The sequence below is a fragment of the Schistocerca nitens genome, chromosome 7 (genome assembly GCF_023898315.1).
Source record: "Schistocerca nitens isolate TAMUIC-IGC-003100 chromosome 7, iqSchNite1.1, whole genome shotgun sequence".
NCBI lineage: Eukaryota > Metazoa > Arthropoda > Insecta > Orthoptera > Acrididae > Schistocerca > Schistocerca nitens.
In genome coordinates this window covers 593,106,306-593,125,527 of record NC_064620.1, presented here as the reverse complement: position 1 = coordinate 593,125,527, position 19,222 = coordinate 593,106,306, and the positions used below count along the sequence as shown (strand labels likewise).

The 19,222-nt window shown below is 39.7% G+C and overlaps 1 protein-coding gene across 1 annotated transcript in view; it reads left to right on the top strand.

Moving 5' to 3' along the window:
• The window catches only part of LOC126194782 (uncharacterized), a 369,006-nt gene extending 355,521 nt beyond the window's left edge, over positions 1–13,485 (top strand). The window contains exon 6 of the mRNA XM_049933081.1: positions 7,551–13,485. Within this exon, the coding sequence (XP_049789038.1) occupies positions 7,551–7,672 (122 nt within the window). The 3' untranslated portion in view covers positions 7,673–13,485. The remainder of the gene's footprint in view (positions 1–7,550) is intronic.
• The last annotated feature ends 5,737 nt before the right edge of the window (positions 13,486–19,222 follow it).

Genomic DNA, 19,222 nt, shown 5'->3' with positions numbered 1-19,222 from the left:
CAGTCTTTGGACTGAAGACCACAACAACTACAACCAGTACTCCAGCTAACTCAATGGCTGCGCGTAGAGACTTAAAAAGAATAGACACAATGGTCGAGCGATTCCCCTTAAGCCTCACATTTCCACAGTCAGTTCTATGCGGTCTTTGATGTGGTATAGGGAGTGATGCAATTGACAGTGGATGACTGAAAACGAGTGAAAATAACGCTACACCCGATGGCAGTGCGATGGAAGGCTTAGGTGTGCCGAATACCTGAAGAACTTTGCAATTAAAGACACAATGTTGGCACCTAGGAATTGGTAGCTTATTACGTATAGGGTCCTTATTCATGTACGAGGGCAGTTCAATAAGTAATGCAACACATTTTTTTTCTCGGCCAATTTTGGTTGAAAAAACCGGAAATTTCTTGTGGAATATTTTCCAACATTCCCGCTTCGTCTCGTGTAGTTTCATTGACTTCCGACAGGTGGCAGCGCTGTACGGAGCTGTTAAAATGGCGTCTGTAACGGATGTGCGTTGCAAACAACGGGCAGTGATCGAGTTTCTTTTGGCGGAAAACCAGGGCATCTCAGATATTCATAGGCGCTTGCAGAATGTCTACGGTGATCTGGCAGTGGACAAAAGCACGGTGAGTCGTTGGGCAAAGCGTGTGTCATCATCGCCGCAAGGTCAAGCAAGACTGTCTGATCTCCCGCGTGCGGGCCGGCCGTGCACAGCTGTGACTCCTGCAATGGCGGAGCGTGCGAACACATTCGTTCGAGATGATCGACGGATCACCATCAAACAACTCAGTGCTCAACTTGACATCTCTGTTGGTAGTGCTGTCACAATTGTTCACCAGTTGGGATATTCAAAGGTTTGTTCCTGCTGGGTCCCTCGTTGTCTAACCGAACACCATAAAGAGCAAAGGAGAACCATCTGTGCGGAATTGCTTGCTCGTCATGTGGCTGAGGTTGACAATTTCTTGTCAAAGATTGTTACAGGCGATGAAACATGGGTTCATCACTTCGAAACTGAAACAAAACGGCAATCAATGGAGTGGCGCCACACCCACTCCCCTACCAAGAAAAAGTTTAAAGCCATACCCTCAGCCGGTAAAGTCGTGGTTACAGTCTTCTGGGACGCTGAACAGGTTATTCTGTTCGATGTCCTTCCCCATGGTCAAACGATCAACTCTGAAGTGTATTGTGCTACTCTTCAGAAATTGAAGAAACGACTTCAGCGTGTTCGTAGGCACAAAAATCAGAACGAACTTCTCCTTCTTCATGACAACGCAAGACATCACACAAGTCTTCGCACCCGAGAGGAGCTCACAAAACTTCAGTGGACTGTTCTTCCTCATGCACCCTACAGCCCCGATCTCTCACCGTCAGATTTCCATATGTTTGGCCCAATGAAGGACGCAATCCGTGGGACGCACTACGCGGATGATGAAGTTATTGATGCAGTACGACGTTGGCTCCGACATCGACCAGTGGAATGGTACCGTGCAGGCATACAGGCTCTCATTTCAAGGTGGCGTAAGGCCGTAGCATTGAATGGAGATTGCGTTGAAAAATAGTGTTGTGTAGCTAAAAGATTGGGGAATAACCTGGTGTATTTCAATGCTGAATAAAACAACCCCTGTTTCAGAAAAAAAAGTGTTGCATTACTTATTGAACTGCCCTCGTAGTTTTCCCTTACTGCATTTAAGAAGACGATAATGTTCAAGGATATGAACACATTTTACAGCATTGTGTTCTGCATAGAGTAGAGAAACAGATCTGAAAATACGGTTATTGTTTTCAGCAAGACAGTACACCCTATCCAAAAGCAGCATCTGTGAGATAATAGTTGTATTATTGCTGAAATGGATTAGCCTGGCCTATGTTCCAACCTGAGACTAGCAGAACATGTTTGGGACGAGTTAGAGTGCCGACTTCCCTCCTTATCGTAGCATCCAACATTCGTACCTTCTCTGGTCATAGTGATGGAACTCATAAACTGACTTCCGGTAACACGTCCTTGCTTCGCTGCCAAGACGCTTGCAACGCTCCAAGTTTATCAACCCATTATCAAGGTTTCATATTGGGTGGGAAACAACTTCCATACTTATTTTGGTTTCGTACAAAACAAAACCTGGTCATATAGCAGTGTGTTACTGATAACTACTTCATCTGTGTGGTGCAGTCTTTCAATTGGACTGTGAATATATTGCTTGTAGGTATTTGCCTGAACCGACTTACGAAAATCACGGAAAATCTAAATCAGGATGGCCGGAAGCGGGTTTGAACCGTCGTCCTCCCGAGTGCAAGTCCAGTGTGTCGTGTAAAACAGAAGCTAGTTTCACTATACAGTGTTCTGTGGCCTATTGCTCCTGTCTTCCAATACGTATGTGAATTGCTGTAGTAAATGCGCTGTACGTTGTTCATGCTCTACTTAACTTTTGTTCGTATCCGATTTTCGCACTTTCACGTACCTAATGAAGAACGCTCTTTTAGCAGTTTTCGACAGACTAATATTCAGCTATATTACATCTTCTCATGGAATGAGTATGTAATTCTTCTCTGAATAGTGTTACATCTCGCCAGAATCTCCTTTGTGGTTTTAGAGATAGAGTACGAAATTATTGTGGCAGATATAAATACGCCGCAAAAATATTCTGCATCGATATGCGTAATTGTACATGTGATTGTGTGGTCAGTGTGAATTCACTTCCACAATTCTGAATGCTACAGCATTTAGTAAGGTCTAGTTTACAGAATACACTAGTCATTCGAGATCTAGACTATGAGACTGAGTTTTTTTTTTTTTTTTTTTTTTTTGCTTGTAAACTCGCATTGAGGTGGGAGAATGATTTTAGTACGCGTACATTGATTTCTGCTAAAATATATCGTTTGTAGCACCGGGTAATAACGTGTAATCACTTCTGCGTAACTGTTATTGCGTTTTCGGAATTTGCAGAGAAGTATACCTTAGTCACTATGACTATAACTCATAATCAGTGGCTAAAAGGAAGTAATACTACTCAAAGCTGAAATACTTTCTCATTCCGTGACAGTATTTACGACAATCAAAGTAGCAATACGTAATCATTCTGCGACAAGATGTAATAAAGTCGAATACCAGTCCTGTTAAAAGCATGTAACGTGGAGTTTTCCATTAAATGCGAGAAAGTATGAAGATCGAATGCGAACTAAAATGAGAATACGAACAACACATTTAAATCGAGCAATCCACACACGGTTTCGTAGGCAGGAACAAATGTAAATGCGCATACGGAACACAATAGATGAAACCAGCTTCTGTTTTATATGAAACAAAAACAAATATGGAATCATTTACATCTCACAATACTGCGTATGCATGCGGAAACAAATCTGCGTACCAGCGTTATATCAACAAAGTGATTCAAAGAGAGCACTTCTTAAAAGAAGTCGTAATCAGGAATACAACGCGATGAAACCAGCTTCTGTATCATGCCATGTCAGATGATTTTAAAATTTTGGCATGTGCCATGGTGTGATTATTTCCACTGGGTAGTAAACACACATTCGAAATTCCAACATTGCGTTTTACAAATATATAATTTCACGGTGAAAAGGTAACAATACGTCATTTACAAAATTTTACATGACTCTGAACCCCTGCCACGAGGAGTTAATCTTAGCTTTCGACTGAGACTTCCTTAATATATTACTTTGTAAGGTCACAAAAACCTCTTGGTTTCCAGAAAAGCAATTTGTTACTAGATTACGAGGCCCACCATGAAGTAAAAATGAAAAATACATTTGGAATAAAAAATATGGACGTTCGCCTCATATGGTCTGTATTAAAAGTTCACTGCCAGGCATCTTGGAGAGCTGTTGTTCTGTTTCCGCAACGTAACACCTTCCTTGCATTTCTTATATGTTTGTGTTTTGTGGCCGTTATTGTCTATGGTGTACAAATATAAACATTTGTTGATCTGCGGTTATTATATGAAGCACGACTGTACGTAATATTTTTTTTTTACTGAATTACCGCTTAAAATGACAAGATACAGTGATTGGGTGAAGACCTAAATTACGTTTAAATATCCAGTTAACATAGTTCAGCGGAAGATAAATGTAAACCTAACAGGGGGAGCAATTCACTGAAAACGCTTGCGAGTTGTGGGGACTTTTACGGTATTAAAAACGAACTAAATAATGGTTTTAGCAGCAATGATTTAAAAATTGTGTGTTACTTTACCAAAAATTCATTTACGTATCCCATCTCTGTCAAAAAATTATAAGATTTTATGACAGAAAAGAGAGGGATAGTAGTGTGTGTAACATTTACCAATTCTGCGACAACTGTCAAAGTGCGATACGTTTGAAAACATCAGCAGCTAAAAACTGAGTGAATGAAGGCAACAGTATATTCTTCTATGAAATGAAATGTGTTGGTCTTGGAAAGGAAGGCAGCAATTTTGTTTTGTGCAATAACGAATGTGCCATCTCCATCTGCCTGATGCACAACGCTAGACAGTCATCTTGTGCAGTTCATGGAGACCGAATGTAATGGCAATTTGTTAGCTGCAACCTAAAAGGCATTTTTATTCAACAGAGACTTTCAGACACAAGTAAATGACCCTTTGCCTTCTACTGATCTATGTCTTTATTGTGAGAGTATATGGATGAAAAGGGGACACATCGCTCTACGTGCTGTTTCACCAGACGTAAGTGTTGATGATGGAGAAGTTTTGGAGTTCCGGGTGATTCTTTTCCTTGTTTATTGCTTCTGACAATTACTCACAAGTTTTTCCAATCACACCATGGAACCCTGCCACCTTCTATATTTTCCCCTAAACACTTCTATGGCAACTGTTTATTCAGCTTTTGTATGTTAGTTTTCTAAATACTTATTTTAGTTCGTGAATACACCTTGTTCTTATTATCGCACAAATAATTGAAATTCTTTTGGTTAATCTACTGCCTAGCGTTCGATATAAATGTCAAATACCAGTCGTTTTAGGATTCCGTATCTCAATCAGTAAAAATGGAAGGCTTATAGGATCCGTTTGTTGTCTGTCTGTTTGTTGTCTGTTCATTTACTAAGGCTCCTTATTCTCAGGAATGGGTAAGGGTATCAAGTTGAAATTTATGTAAAATAGTAAGATCTACGGTGCCTTGTGGATGTCAAAAATTTATGATTCTAAATCAACCCAATCAAAAGAAACGGGCATATATTTCACATATTTTGATACTTGCAAACTCACTTATCAAAATGTGCGAATGAGCCATGGCCTTGAGTATGAGTCTTAGTGCCACTTGTCTGGGATATTTCTCTTTACTTCTGACGTGTGTTCTGGGCTTCCATAAATTCCATCGTTACTTCGTAATTTTCAACCATCCGTAATTTCTCGTGGCCAATTCTTCTCATGAATCAAATTTCTATTATTCCTGATTTATCTAAATTATACTTTAATTCTAGACAGTCGCATGAATATAGACATTCTGGCTTCACGACTGTACCGTAATCGCTTATTTTTGGATTTTGGAGAGGAATTTTTTATTGTGAACAGCAGGTATAATAGACACTGATTGTTGACTGATTGCTAATGTCAAGGTTGTTTCTTGTCCTTCTGAGGAAGACGGGTTCAAATCCGTTGCAACCATGATAAAGGTTAAATGAAAACCACTATGTATGGCAACTGTTTGGCTATTACACTTGCTGTCCTGTAAAAGTTGCTGTAGTGCGGCGATGTTCAAAATATATTTTATATATATATTTAATTACATGATATGTTTTTCTCATTTATGTGTCCTTTCTTCGGTAATTTCCAAGAATGTTTGCCTATCGGAGCCGCGAGCCCTAGACGATAGATATCGGAAGTGCGGTTTTAAATCGATCACACGACAGAGGTAGCGGGTGTTATGAACGTATTCATAGTGGTCACTACAGCAACGACAAAAGAAGAGCGTTACTAAAATGCCTGTAATTACAAAGGAAACGACTTACCTCACTCTTCGTCGACGTTATCATCATGAGAAAATAAAAATTTGATGTGTATGGTACGGGAAGCATTCCCTTTTTGCCGTAACCTGGGTGGGCTCTGCCAATGTCAGGCAAAAATATGGGTAGAGTGTCACATGCGTCAACTTTTCCTTGCAACCGCAAGTTATTGAAATACAGATGCACAAACAAGTAGATTTGGTCTCTTTCTCCTGAACGCCCCTCCCTTTAAATGGAAGATTTCACTGATTTCCACAGCCACTCGATGTTACGCGTGTGCACACTGGGGTCATCGGAAGACACGAACGCTACAGACTGGTTGAAGAACTCATGGTTGAATCAATTTGCTTTCAGTGTCTTGTAGAACTGAAAGCCGTCTGTAATTACTTTGCTACCTGGCAGTATAAAGTGCTCTATCAAACAAACTAAAGTTACCTCGTCTCTGGAGAACACTCTTACCACAAAGCACTTCTGGGACTCTCATCCTGTACCACAGAATACCCAAATATGTTTGATTACATTCTTTAAAAATCTGGCTCTGTTTTTTCTTTCTTGCTAAGTGCGATTCCCCCACTTCAACAACTTTATTTGGTCCAGCGACTGGTACACTGCCCTTCATTACTATTACATAACGCACTTCTCTGCAAAACCCGAAATTTTCGCACACGGAACTGGTAGATATGTCAGTTTCCGATGCCGTTGCTTGCAGGGTGTAGTCGCTAATCTAGCAAAATACAAGAATTATGCTGATCTTAATCTATAATTTGGAATAGCCAAACCATTTATTCTTCCTGATAGTAGTTGGTTTACCACAGTTTCGGCAATGAAATTGCAGAAGTATTTGACTATCAGAACTCTTCTTACGAATTTTTATAGACTTCACCCCACCACAATCTACACTGTCCCTCCTTTCGTTATACGGTATTACTTCATATTTCCGACAAAAATTTCATCAGTTTTCTACATTGCACAAGCATGGAAATAGATTCTTCCACGTGAGGCAATCGGCAGAAGAAACGTTTGCAATAGCAGACATCCCATTCACATCCCTTTCCCTCGGAACTCACAAATAATTTATCATAACGCCCGCCACCACAGTCGCGTCATCGATTTAGAATCGCAAGTTCGATATCTATCGTATGGAGCCCGCGACTTCGATAGGCAAACATTCTTGGAAATTATCCTTTCTTCTATAGCTGCTTTTCCGAAAAATTTGACCGGGTTATCTTCCCAAGATATTTAAATTTTCTAACCTTCTGTATTTGGGCAATACCCGTTCTGGGAAATTTTGGTGCATTTTTTGGGTGTTGAAAGATTTGGTTTTCTGTTCAGAAATCTTTAAACTGGTCCTACTGGCTGTTTCTTTTCAGGATTAATTTGATTCACAGCAGATGCCACATTTTCAGAAACTGTAGCAAAGTTATCTGCAAATACGAGACAGTTTATACCATTTTCTTTGCTTTTCTGAACAGTGTTGATGAAATCTTGTATTCAGTCTTTCATTCTGTTGCACATTGGCTCTTTACGAAAAAAGCGTGCGTCAGATTTAAAACGTCTTACAAATCGCCGTACGGTAACGTCTCTGTTGCAGTAACATCTGGATGCGCCGGAAGATACCCGGCTCAAGGCTTTTGTTTCCTGCGCGATCGAGCGTCGACGTCCTGGTTTCTGGCGCTGGCGACGCTGCCGCTGCTGCTCGCCCCGACGAGGTAGCCTCGGCCTGCAGTGTGTGTGTGGACCGCACGGCGCAACGTCTCGAAACTTCGCAACCTGGGGATGTGCAGAGACAGAGGGGGTCTAGAAAACCGCCACCCTGCGTGATATCCCGATGAAAGACTCTACGCATCTGCTCATACACAATGAATACTTTTTGTACAAAAATAAGTGTGTTCTCCACCACAAATAATTAGAGCAAACATGAATGTCACAACTATGATATTCCGGTAGAATACCCAGTTTATATATGAGACGCGTCGCTAATTCCTGTATAACTGACATCTATGTGAAATGAAGGTATTCAGTTGTAGTCATGTTTTATCTGTGAGGCTATCCATGAACAAATCCAACGAGAAATCGAGTCCACATGGATAAAATTTTGTTAATTGACTCATATCCTACAATTTTTGTTTGAATATTAGAAATTAAGTTAATTTGCATTTGGTCAATCACTAGACACGTCAGCCACAATTCAGTGTTTTTTGTACAGAAAGAAAATTTAACTCTGAATAAAGGAACGTGAGATTCTTTTTCCCATCCATCTCACGTGGCTACAGCTACGAGAGAAGCCTCTCAGCCTCAAACGCTACAGCAAGTAAAGCTTTCGGAAATTTGGCTATACCATGAACGCTTTATCACGAGTCTGTGTGAATATCGTGAAGAAGATCAACTCACTGTCACCACTTCGCTGCCGGGAAATATTTAGAGCTGTATTTACTGATCAGATCTGGTTTAGATTGTTAATGATCGTACATTTTTCAGATACAAGACACTGCCTACTAAGATTTCACTCCACGTTTACCTACAAGCGGAAATTGTGATTTATGCAGTAACTTTTCGTTGGCCCCACCACATCGCCACTCCTTGTAACGGTGTCAATAGCTTTGTATTAATGTCAGACCTGATAAAGTGGATAATAATTATGGACGTGACCGACTATTTATGACGGGAATCTAGTGAAGTAGTAGCGAAATCTAGCAATGGAAATATCGCTTTGTTTTTACGAGAGACGCCATGTTTCTTTGCAGAATACCTTCTTGTTAAAGACTATGCTGCACTTGCATAATTATAACGACCTACCGGAGCAATTTCCTTTATTCCTTGCTAATAAGATTAGTACAGTTGTCCTTTTGCAGAATTCTTTACACGAAAATATGAAACGGCAAGTTATTTAATTTCGTCTCACTTTGAAAAGAAACGGTAATAGCTACATACTCCGTTACAATACCCAGTCTGTGAGAACCTGCAGCCGTAGATGTCATTCTCCTTTCTTGTGTTTTAAGACCTCTCATCGGACCGCGTATTTATCTTTTCGTCTGATACAGACTACTCCATACGCCTACTTTCTTGACTACTGCTCATGATGTTGAAACATAAAAGTCTGACGTATGTTTCTTTACAACGAAAGACTTTGCAATATGCGTGCGATGCTTTTGATGGCCTTCACAAATGGGTATCTGTGAAGGTAATAATGAACGAAGTGTTCGGAGTAGGTTCCTCTACACTTCTTCGTGGCTTAGCTGGCGATGAAATGAGACGGACTATTACAGATTTGAGGTCGTGAAATCGTAATGATAGGCCAACCAGGTGCTATAGTAAGTGACAAGAGGTATATGAAGTTACTTCTGCTTCGTAGGTGAGAAACGTGGCTAATGAATCACTATGTATTGTCCTACAAGTTCTGTGGCTTATAAAGATCGCATATCATGAAAGCCGCTAAATCACCACTGTGACAGCCAAGAGCCAGAAGCATGTGATACATGATTGCTAATACCTTCGCCGAAAGGCAGTACGTGCAACTGATCGCAAACTCTCGTCCTTGCGAAAGAATTTTCAGAAAGCCCATTTGGTAGGGAATAACATCGCACTGATATTTAGAGCAGTATTGCATTCAAGAGAATCTTCTTTATATCTCCCATCCAATTTGCAGAGATATGTTGAGCACAGCGAGACGAATGGTGGAATGCAGATGTTTGGTAAACTCACAACATGAATCGTGTGCTTAGATGAACTTGTAGGAAGCGTGACTTCTTTTCACTGAATGTCTCAGGAATTCATTCCCGCGCACTGACTTCACGGGACGCTTAGTGTTTAGGAAGACTCTGAGAAACTCTGCACCTGTTTTAACCATACAGGAAAGAGTTCACTGGTTGAGTTGGCAGGTGTCTTTCACCAGAAACGCTTTATATAGTTGCTAATCATTTAGCGTGGGCGATTTCCTCCCGTTAAAGACCATAACGCTACGTACCTTTTGTGGGAAGACGGCCCTTTTCAGGTGCACCCGCTGAAAACTGCAACTGACTTTGGTGTGAAGAAAGTTCAGAACTTATTACGCATTTGGAATGAGACAGTAATATACCAGGGCTCGATATTCCATTCGATCGCAGAGGAAACCGCGACAAACATAACGCGGACATTCGCAGTAATTTTGTCAAGATATTTAGATATAGTTGTATCTCACCTAAACAAAGTTGTTTCCGTGTAGCCCCAAGGCTGCTACCAGTGTCCACAGGCCCCTTACAATCGGATCACTGCGCACTCTATACCTCGTCGGGCTGCACGTGTGTTGTTAAGCGCTACGCTGCTAATGTAACTCTGATGACCTGCACGATGATCTTGCATATCTTGTAGGTATATTGTACCTGTCGAAAGAACCATGATATTCCATCGTTCTAGGCCCGCTTTCTATTAAGTGACCATCACGAGACAACCACTAACTTGTGCCTTATCCACCATGTCAGAACCAACTAGGAATAGTCTAATGAAGGGTGTGTGGAAAAGAGCAGCAGTGAACTTCTTAACTGGTACTTAAATGTCGCTTCAGAGTACGAGTATTTACGTAATAGAGCGATGGAGGCCAAAGATTTTCTTTCACCCTTTCAGGACTAAATTTTCAGGGAAAACGTGACATTTCGAAAGAGAGGCATAGAATATACAACAGCAACAGCCTACAAAATAATAATTACTGAGAGCCACCTATATCGCAGTGTCATGGATTATAAGATAAAGTACAGGAAGAAAATAAGAGTAATGTAAACGATATTTTTTAAAGTTTTGAGATATTACACACACACAAAGAGATATATGTACATATCTGCGTGTGTGTTTGTGTGTGTCTGTGTGTGTGTAGTCATGTACAAAGTACATTCGATGCAGGAAAAAATCTTTCATCAAATATATATAGCTTCATATCAAAAGTAAAACCTATGAAAACAGTTTTGTTGAACACAATTACTATACATACCTGTGACCAGTTCGAGGCCGAAGCCTATCTTCAAATACTAGCATATATTTTATATGCCATTTTACTTTTTCTTTATGTGGAGGAGATTTTTATACGTATTTATTTATATTTAATTTATGTTTTTCTTCTGTGTCACATGGCGTCTGAGGATAATTTGGTGGATATAAGCACAAAATTGAAGATACATCGTATATTCTTTTAGAAATCACTTCATTTGATGAAACTGTATATGACTAATTGCTCAGTTTGTCTTGTTTTACTTCTCTATACAGTTGCGGAGTTCGCTCGCTCTCACAGGTATAGCAGCGTAGATATTTTTGTCGCTTACACAGGCGAAAACAAATTTTGCAGCTGGCCCTGGGGCAGCTTTCAATCTGCTGAATCCGCACATCGCCCCAGGCAGCGCTATCACTGGCTTCGTTTGCTCGGCTAATGCGCTTATATCCAGGCGAGTAGCTCGCAGTTTTCACGCTAACGGAGTTTCTTTGCCGACGGGAAAAGCTCTGAATCTGGTAACGCACTGTTTTCTGAGATAACTGTCAAAACCCAGCGATGTTGGTGCTGTAAACAGGCAAAGTGTTTTCATAACGTGCTCCCTTGTCGTCTTTCTCCTTCTCTCCGTATTACCGCTCGCAGACAGTTGCCTCAGTGCTCGGACCAGCTAAGTTCCGCTCCTTTTGGAATTAGTCTGCTACCGAATGTAAGATTTATTTTAATAAGCATCTGTCTTTGTTCGTTGACAGAGGTGAAACAACGTAAGTGGATCTCAATTTATATAATTTAATCTCTTTGTGCGTTTCATTAGTAAAAGTATTTTTGAAAAGCTCTGTTAAAGTGTGGTCCTAATTAAAATTTTTCCGGAGGCTGTGAGAAAAGCCCTTTGATATATTCGTCATTAAATAACATGTCCATAATTAATTAATAACTGTCATTTTTTAATCTGTGTAGATCTGTGAAGGGCGTGAGGATTTTCACTGGTAACTATTTTTCCGGTTCACTAAACTAGTGAGTTGTCATATATCACCATATTAATATACGTTTTACATACCTTTCCATTCCATTTCGTACCAATGGCAGTCTTTTGTGCAATAGCTTGCTGACTGAAATTTCTCAGCAGTTCAGAAAGAGTCTGGGCTGTAACTACCAGCAGTATCTCTCTTTAGTCCAAAGAGAGACAGACTACTATCCCCCAGAGAGCTGGATTCTTCTGCTGTCACGGATGACCCGCCAGTATAATAGAGATGTAGTTTCTACACCTGCATCCCCCTTTCAGTTACTGGATTTGTTCGATTTAGGAAGCATTCACCTATCATCATGTGCTATAACGCAAGATCAAAATGAAAGCCATAGTTTTCCCTCTCTATACCAAATACTACGTATTGTTCGAGGATGAAACACTCTCAAAATGAGGTGGTTGGTTCGTAAAATATTCCTCAGATAACGCAAGTAATGACAATACTCAACAAGGTTTTCGATTTACTGTTCGGTGGCTGAAGTTCCAGTTATTCAGGAGATATCTATTTTTAAATTTTAGTCTCTCGGACCGCTTGACCCACTGGGTCTCATAGCCAATCTGGCTATGAGAATTATGTTCTCCGTTTTACGTACGACGGTAATAATGAAAAACTGATTTCCTGGGAGAAAGGCTTAATAAATTGTATAAATCAGTTCAAGAAATGTTTAGTGCTTACTGGAAATGAAATCATCCTAACGTTGTAAAAATTTTATACAAAAGTACATGAACAGACTGTCATGGCTTGAAATAATCGTTTGTATTCCACTGGGAAGAATCTACGAAGTGCATTTGTTCTTAAAATGGTAATTTTATACGGAATGCGATTATTTTTTACCTGAGAAATGGAATTGTCATACATTATAATTAATCATAATAAAATACCGTTTATACGGTTTTTTGGAAAGTGCTAATGAATTTGTATCAATGAACTTTACACCAATGTAAGTGGTGACGGCGTCCTCCGTGGTGTGTAGTTTATAACTTAAATAGAAGGCGCTAAATACAACCACCTACGTCGCAAAACTTTATTACGTTAGCATGACAGCGTGTTCTTGCAGCCTTCTCCTAAATTTTCCCTAATTTCTTACGCACTCCTACACACAAAAGAAAGCGAATGTCATATAAATATATTTTACAGTGTATCTTGCTTAACCCTCTGCCTGACAAAAGTTGATTGACAAGATGTATTCTGTGGAAGGTAATCCATTTTACATTACTGTGTACATCAAATGTGCACAAATTTATCAGACGAGTTTGTATTACACCCACGCTCACGTAGCTCCCCGCCCAAATGTTTCATTAAGCAAAGATAAAAGAATTGTAATTGGGAATACTATGCACTACCTGGCAGAAAAAGATCGTCTGTAATTACAAAAGTTGTATATTATAACGACGTTTTACATGTCAGTACGTCAATTGTAACAGCTTTGTGCCACGTTACTATGTTTTGTATTGTTCTCTACATGTTTTAACAATTCAACAAGTGTTAAAAGATGCATATAATGATTGTATAACGAAATTGTATAGTATTAAAAATTTCAATTATGTCGAGTTTTTCTTATTTATAGAGTTCCATTACTCAAAAACATCATTTCAGCGTATGTTTTCCGAAAACACCAACTGTTAAACATATGAAGACCGAATAATCCATTGTGAACACACAATATTTTTAGAATTTATTTCTTTGTGGCTCCACAACTTTTAATATTCTATATTTTCCGTTTTAGGCTGTATATTAACGTTTTACAGAGTTCTATAGCTCAATCGGTTAAAACGGACCCTTCATTTTTTGTCTGTTTTTTTTTCTTGTTGTTCGTTTGTTTACCTGCCCGTCCGACTGTTTAAACCATTTTCCTCAGAAACGGGTAGACGCATGAAGTTGAAATTTATGCCACATACTTAGATCTACGGTCCCTTGGCGTTGTAAGAAATTGAAGCTTCTAAGTCACTCATCAAAAACTGTATATTAAATCCCATTGACTTGTAGTCATGAAATTTGGCAAGAAAAAATGTTTCACAGTACAACTACAGGAAAAATCCGTATGCTGTTAATTTGTCGTTATATCGCAAGAATTTTTTCATTTGTTATTCGATTATCTGTCCGTCTGTTGACACGTGTCTCTCTTAGTAACGGGTAGGCATACGATCTTGAACTTTTTGCCACGTACTAAAGCCTATAATCCTTTAGCGGAATAGTAAGTAAGCTTCTAAGTCAATGCAGTCAGAAGACACGACCATTTACGTCACATATTTTGACACTCTGAAACTGACTCTTCAAAAGATGTACGGGACTTCCCGTTGGCCTATAATCATCAAATTTATCATCCAGAAGGGGTTACCAACCCAAGAACATGAAAGTATAGCCGAAAATTGATAATTTGACATTAAATCACACGAAAAAATATTTCTGATGACATTTGTTATACGACTTAAAAATAAAACATTCTCGAAAATTTTTTAATTGCGAGAACCGGTATCTTGTCAGTATCTGTGTATATTAACATAGAATATTGGTTGAGATTCTCTACTGCCGGTATCGACGAAGTCTACACACCTAATTAAGTTTGTTCGGAACCCTGAGAGCGGTAGCCTTACTCAGACAGGGAAAACTTTTATTTAATTTGTGCGATTAGCTAATTTCGAGGCTGCGCTGCTTCAGGCACATGCCTAACATCTACACAGTTGTCAGGCTACAGTACTCCTAGTTACAGCTACTGTTATGTGATATGTGGTAGTATAGCATTATGATTTGGCTTCTGGTTTCTGTCCACACACACACGCATACACACACACACACATACTGGCAATAAAAATGCCTCGGACTAAACTTCGTCCTACGCATACTTAAGGCAGTGAATGAACTAAGGATTGGCAATAGGGCAACACTGTAATCACGGATACGTGTAGCTACCTCTGTCAGGAGATAAAAGAGTGCTGCGCATTTGGTGCAGTGGAGGACAGTGGTGGCTGTTGTGTAAGAGCACAAGAGCATGTAAATAGCCCTAGACTCGGTGAAACTTGGCTTCAGGGTCGTGAGTACACCTTCACATGTGCACATTTTGACTAGCTTCTGCGCATGCGCAACCGGAGTGACGTAATTGACTTATAGGGAAAATACATACGCATTTGATAAACAAGGTGCACGGTTTGCGGCGTACTCTTCTAGACCTTCCCACTCAGCTGCAAGTCTATGTCAATGCCACCATGTGGTAACACACGGCAGCAGACTTTCATCAACGTTCGCTTGTCATAAAAGCCGCTAGGCGGTACCACAAACCACAAATACGCCAATTCACTCACTATATAAAATTAGATCAGTCATCAGCATATGTCATAGTTATACTGATAGATAAACCTAGTTTGAGGGATTCTGAAATCGATATAGTACATTAGGTTTGGCGTTTTATCGTGCAGTAATCCATTTGATGCGCTGAGAACCATAAAGTGCATAATCGTCGTTTGTGAGCCTGTAATATTGAATCGTGATTCTGACAGCTGTTGATTCTATGGTGGGTCAGGTTCACCTGTACTGGGAGCCCACAGTGTACACATACCTGAACATTCACAAAAGGCTGTCTCGCTGGTTTCTCTGATACTCACTTCAATATGGGGGCCCAAAAACAATGTGCTTTTGATCCTTACGGCTCTTAGCACCTCATTTGTATTCTAGTCAAGTGACCTTGTTGGTAGATAGTACTATTTGAATTTAACAATTTCCTCAAACGGCAGTTTGTGTTTGGAGTTGGTTGTTTATTGTGCAGGAATAGGCTTTCCTGTGCAGTATCAACAAGAACTCTTTTGAACATGTACTCAGCGTTAGGAGACAAGACCATTACAAGGAAAAGTCAGCCGCAAAGGAAGTATGGCCTCCTGCAAGAGATCCGTTCTCTGAGAAAGTGACGAAATTAAATTAGCGTGGCTACAAGCGAACATTTAATAAAGAAGTGTATAACAAGCGTAAGTGGTTGTATGGGTGCAACGTAAGAACGTCAGATTTTCAGCCCGGAAGTTAATTTCTTAATTAATACGTGAATTGGTGATCTACATTTTTCCGAAGAATAAAGAAAAAGAACAAACACATGTATATAAAAATGCAAAATGGAGAGTAGCGAAAGTTTACTCGTTATTTCATTCTTGCCATAAACTGTACTTAATTATGTACAAAACAACAAAATTCCACAAAAACAATTCTTCCTCTTTTCAGATAAGTTATAAATATACAGTATCTGGTGTCTTAACCGTCATACAGCGATTACAGTGGGTTTTCTACATAAACATTTGCAATTGTGTGTTACCAACACGAAAGTACAATCGTTTTCGCTGGTCAGCTTTTAAAGAAGCCTTTTCCACGTCGTAGGCGCGAATTGCTTCTCGCCACTGCATCTACTAGGTCCCAATCCTGTTTTCTTTGGACATTCCCTCAATGATCCCACTGAAAGTATTTGCGAAGCACGTAAGGCCCTAACAAAATGTAATGGACTTGACCGTGGCAAACATAATAGTTGGTATTAATCGATGGGACCAATGGGGGAGGGTACACACAAAACAGGTTTATATTCAAGTAGATGCAGTGGTGCATCTACGACATGCAAAAGGTGTCTTTTAAAGCTGACCAATGAAAACCATCGTACATCCATTTCTGTGTTCATAACACGTAACAGCACATGTTTTGTAGAAGACCCACTGTAATCGCCGTATGACGATTAGGACGCCAAATACCGTACCACACAGACTACTTTTAGTAAATGAAACAAAAGCCACGACCCGCAATCGAACCGTCAACCTCGTTCGTGTTATCCCGAAACGCTATCTCCTGCACTAGCTGCACAGAACTCCTGCTACCGCCTGACAGAGGTAGTTGCCGTACACGTGAATACAGTGCTGCCCAACTGCCAACATTTATATCCGTTTACTGTCCCAAATATGCGCAGGACGAAATTTTGTGAGAGACATTTTTATGTTGCTGGTATGTGAGGAATCGCACTGTAAAGTCCGAGTGTGAGAAATTTGGCTTCAGTCTGTATATACGGATTATGACGTGCAGATATGTATGTGCAAGATGAGTCCGATATTTACAGAATGTAAAACTTGGTTTAGCTACGTTGACGTAACGCATATGCATAAAAATGGCGCAGAGTCGAAATTGGTTTTTCGCGAAAATAAGATAAAGAACATTAACGCCCAGCCTACAACGGACCATATTTTCATTTGTACAATACTGTTAGGTTACCAATATTTACATCTTAAAGCTTTTCTAACGTTCGAACACAAGAGAATGATTGATGGCGGTAAGAAGCTAGTCGACTGAACACCCTTATCCATACGAGAATGCAAGACTGATGAAAAGAGAGAAAATTAAAAACTATATACATAAACTGATGTTTTCAGTATCACAGAAAAAAAAATATTTTCAACCAGGGGAAAAGGGTGTAAGATGAGATACTAGGTTACAATAACACATGGGCTGTTACTGCTGTTCGGTAAGAGAGTTTGCTGTAACTGTAATGATATATCTGTGTCGTGGCAGTGCGCTGGTGGATCATGCTTCGATGTGCAGAAAGTTTGAAACTCTTTTGCCCGTGCAGAAATTTGTTGCTTGCATATGTATAGTATTTTAAAGGTCTGAATAATAAACGATAATTCCTTCTGCTGTTTGCAAGCAACGGATAATTCGCTACATTTCTTAACAATCATTTCAATATATACATGTAAGAAACAATTTTTTGTGCAGAGGGACATATCATGGACCAGGGTAAAATGTCTGATAACCTCATTATTCCATATGGAACTTTCGCTGTCGCAAAGGTTTAACAATTAAATACAGTTTGACCACTTTGATAAGAGTGTAGTCTGTGAAAGGCTATGAGACCGTTACTTCGAGGTGGTGGGAAATACAGAAGCAAAATAATCACTGTAAACAACAATGAAGTGTTAGATTCCGACTTATAAAACTGTGTATTGTTCTCAATCCACTGTGTAAAGGCGAACCCAAACTTGTAATGACGTGGATTTAAAGCAACTTTAGACACATCTTTTGTATTCACGGTATCCAGCAACATTTTTATATTTTTCTATTCTGAACTTTCATGCATACAGCAAGCCTCGCTATGACTAAATTGAATGCAACGTCGTCTGGAATCGTTAAAAAATATTGTACATTAAACTGTATAAAGTGTGCAAGATATTTATGTCATTATAACGATACGATGGTCCAGAGAGTGGACTATATCAAACTTCTGTAACGATTTCTCAACCAAGGAGCGTTATTGTCAATGATCTCACAGGGGTGTAGGACGATGGCGGAGTTAACAAGGTGGGAAAACTAAAATCTAATTATGTTTCACGAAGTAAACATCCATAAGCTCTCCTTTTTTAACTTGTTCATAAAAAAATTATACGTATGGTAGTTGAAGCGGGTTTTTTTTTCCAAAAAAAATCCTCAACAGGAGATACTTATCCAGAGGAGACAATTCATGGATGAACTTTGGAATGTAACAAACTCTAATATTCGTGATCCAAGCATTTACATTGGCTGACAGGTAGCTCAGAAGGAAGATAAATAGGATGCAAACACTAATATGCAACATCATTACGGGGGAGTCGGAACCTAAGTTCTCTATCCTGGATAAAATTCCGGTAAGTCTGAGGAATCCCGAACTATCAACATCTTCCCTGGCTTGCAAGTATCCATAATGATCAATAAGCTGCATTGAGGACAACGGTATGGCACAGTTTTGGGTGGTCCATCACCTTAATTCCGATCCAGGCATAATAAAAAAAAAGTAAAAACCAGGACACACAATTCTGGATTTCAGTGTAGGTATTCGTTCTGCTCAGCAATCAATGGCATGATTAATTGTCAGGGTGAGGCAACAGAGCAACATAAAAGCAACAGAGCATAGGAAGATCATGATTTCACACGTCACCAAAGAGCGTCTATTCTCTGGTGGCTGAATTTAAAAAATGCAGTGATCACCTATATAGAATGATTAAATAATTAATTGATCCTAACAGAAAATAACTTACACTCGATGAGCTCAGAAGAGCATGTCTTACTCAGAATACAGCCCCAGTCAGAGTGCTGTCTTCTAACTTTTTAGAAATCTACATTATCCATTGTGTGAGCAGAGCACCCCCACAGAATGACGAAATTACGCAACAAAACAATCAGGGGAAGCTACCCATTACTCAACTAAGTGCGTAATTACTAAATGGCCTAGAAGGTCGTGGTTTCCTTCACCCTAAAGTTTATCAGAATAAGTACAAAGAGAGAAGTGGAAATTCCCAC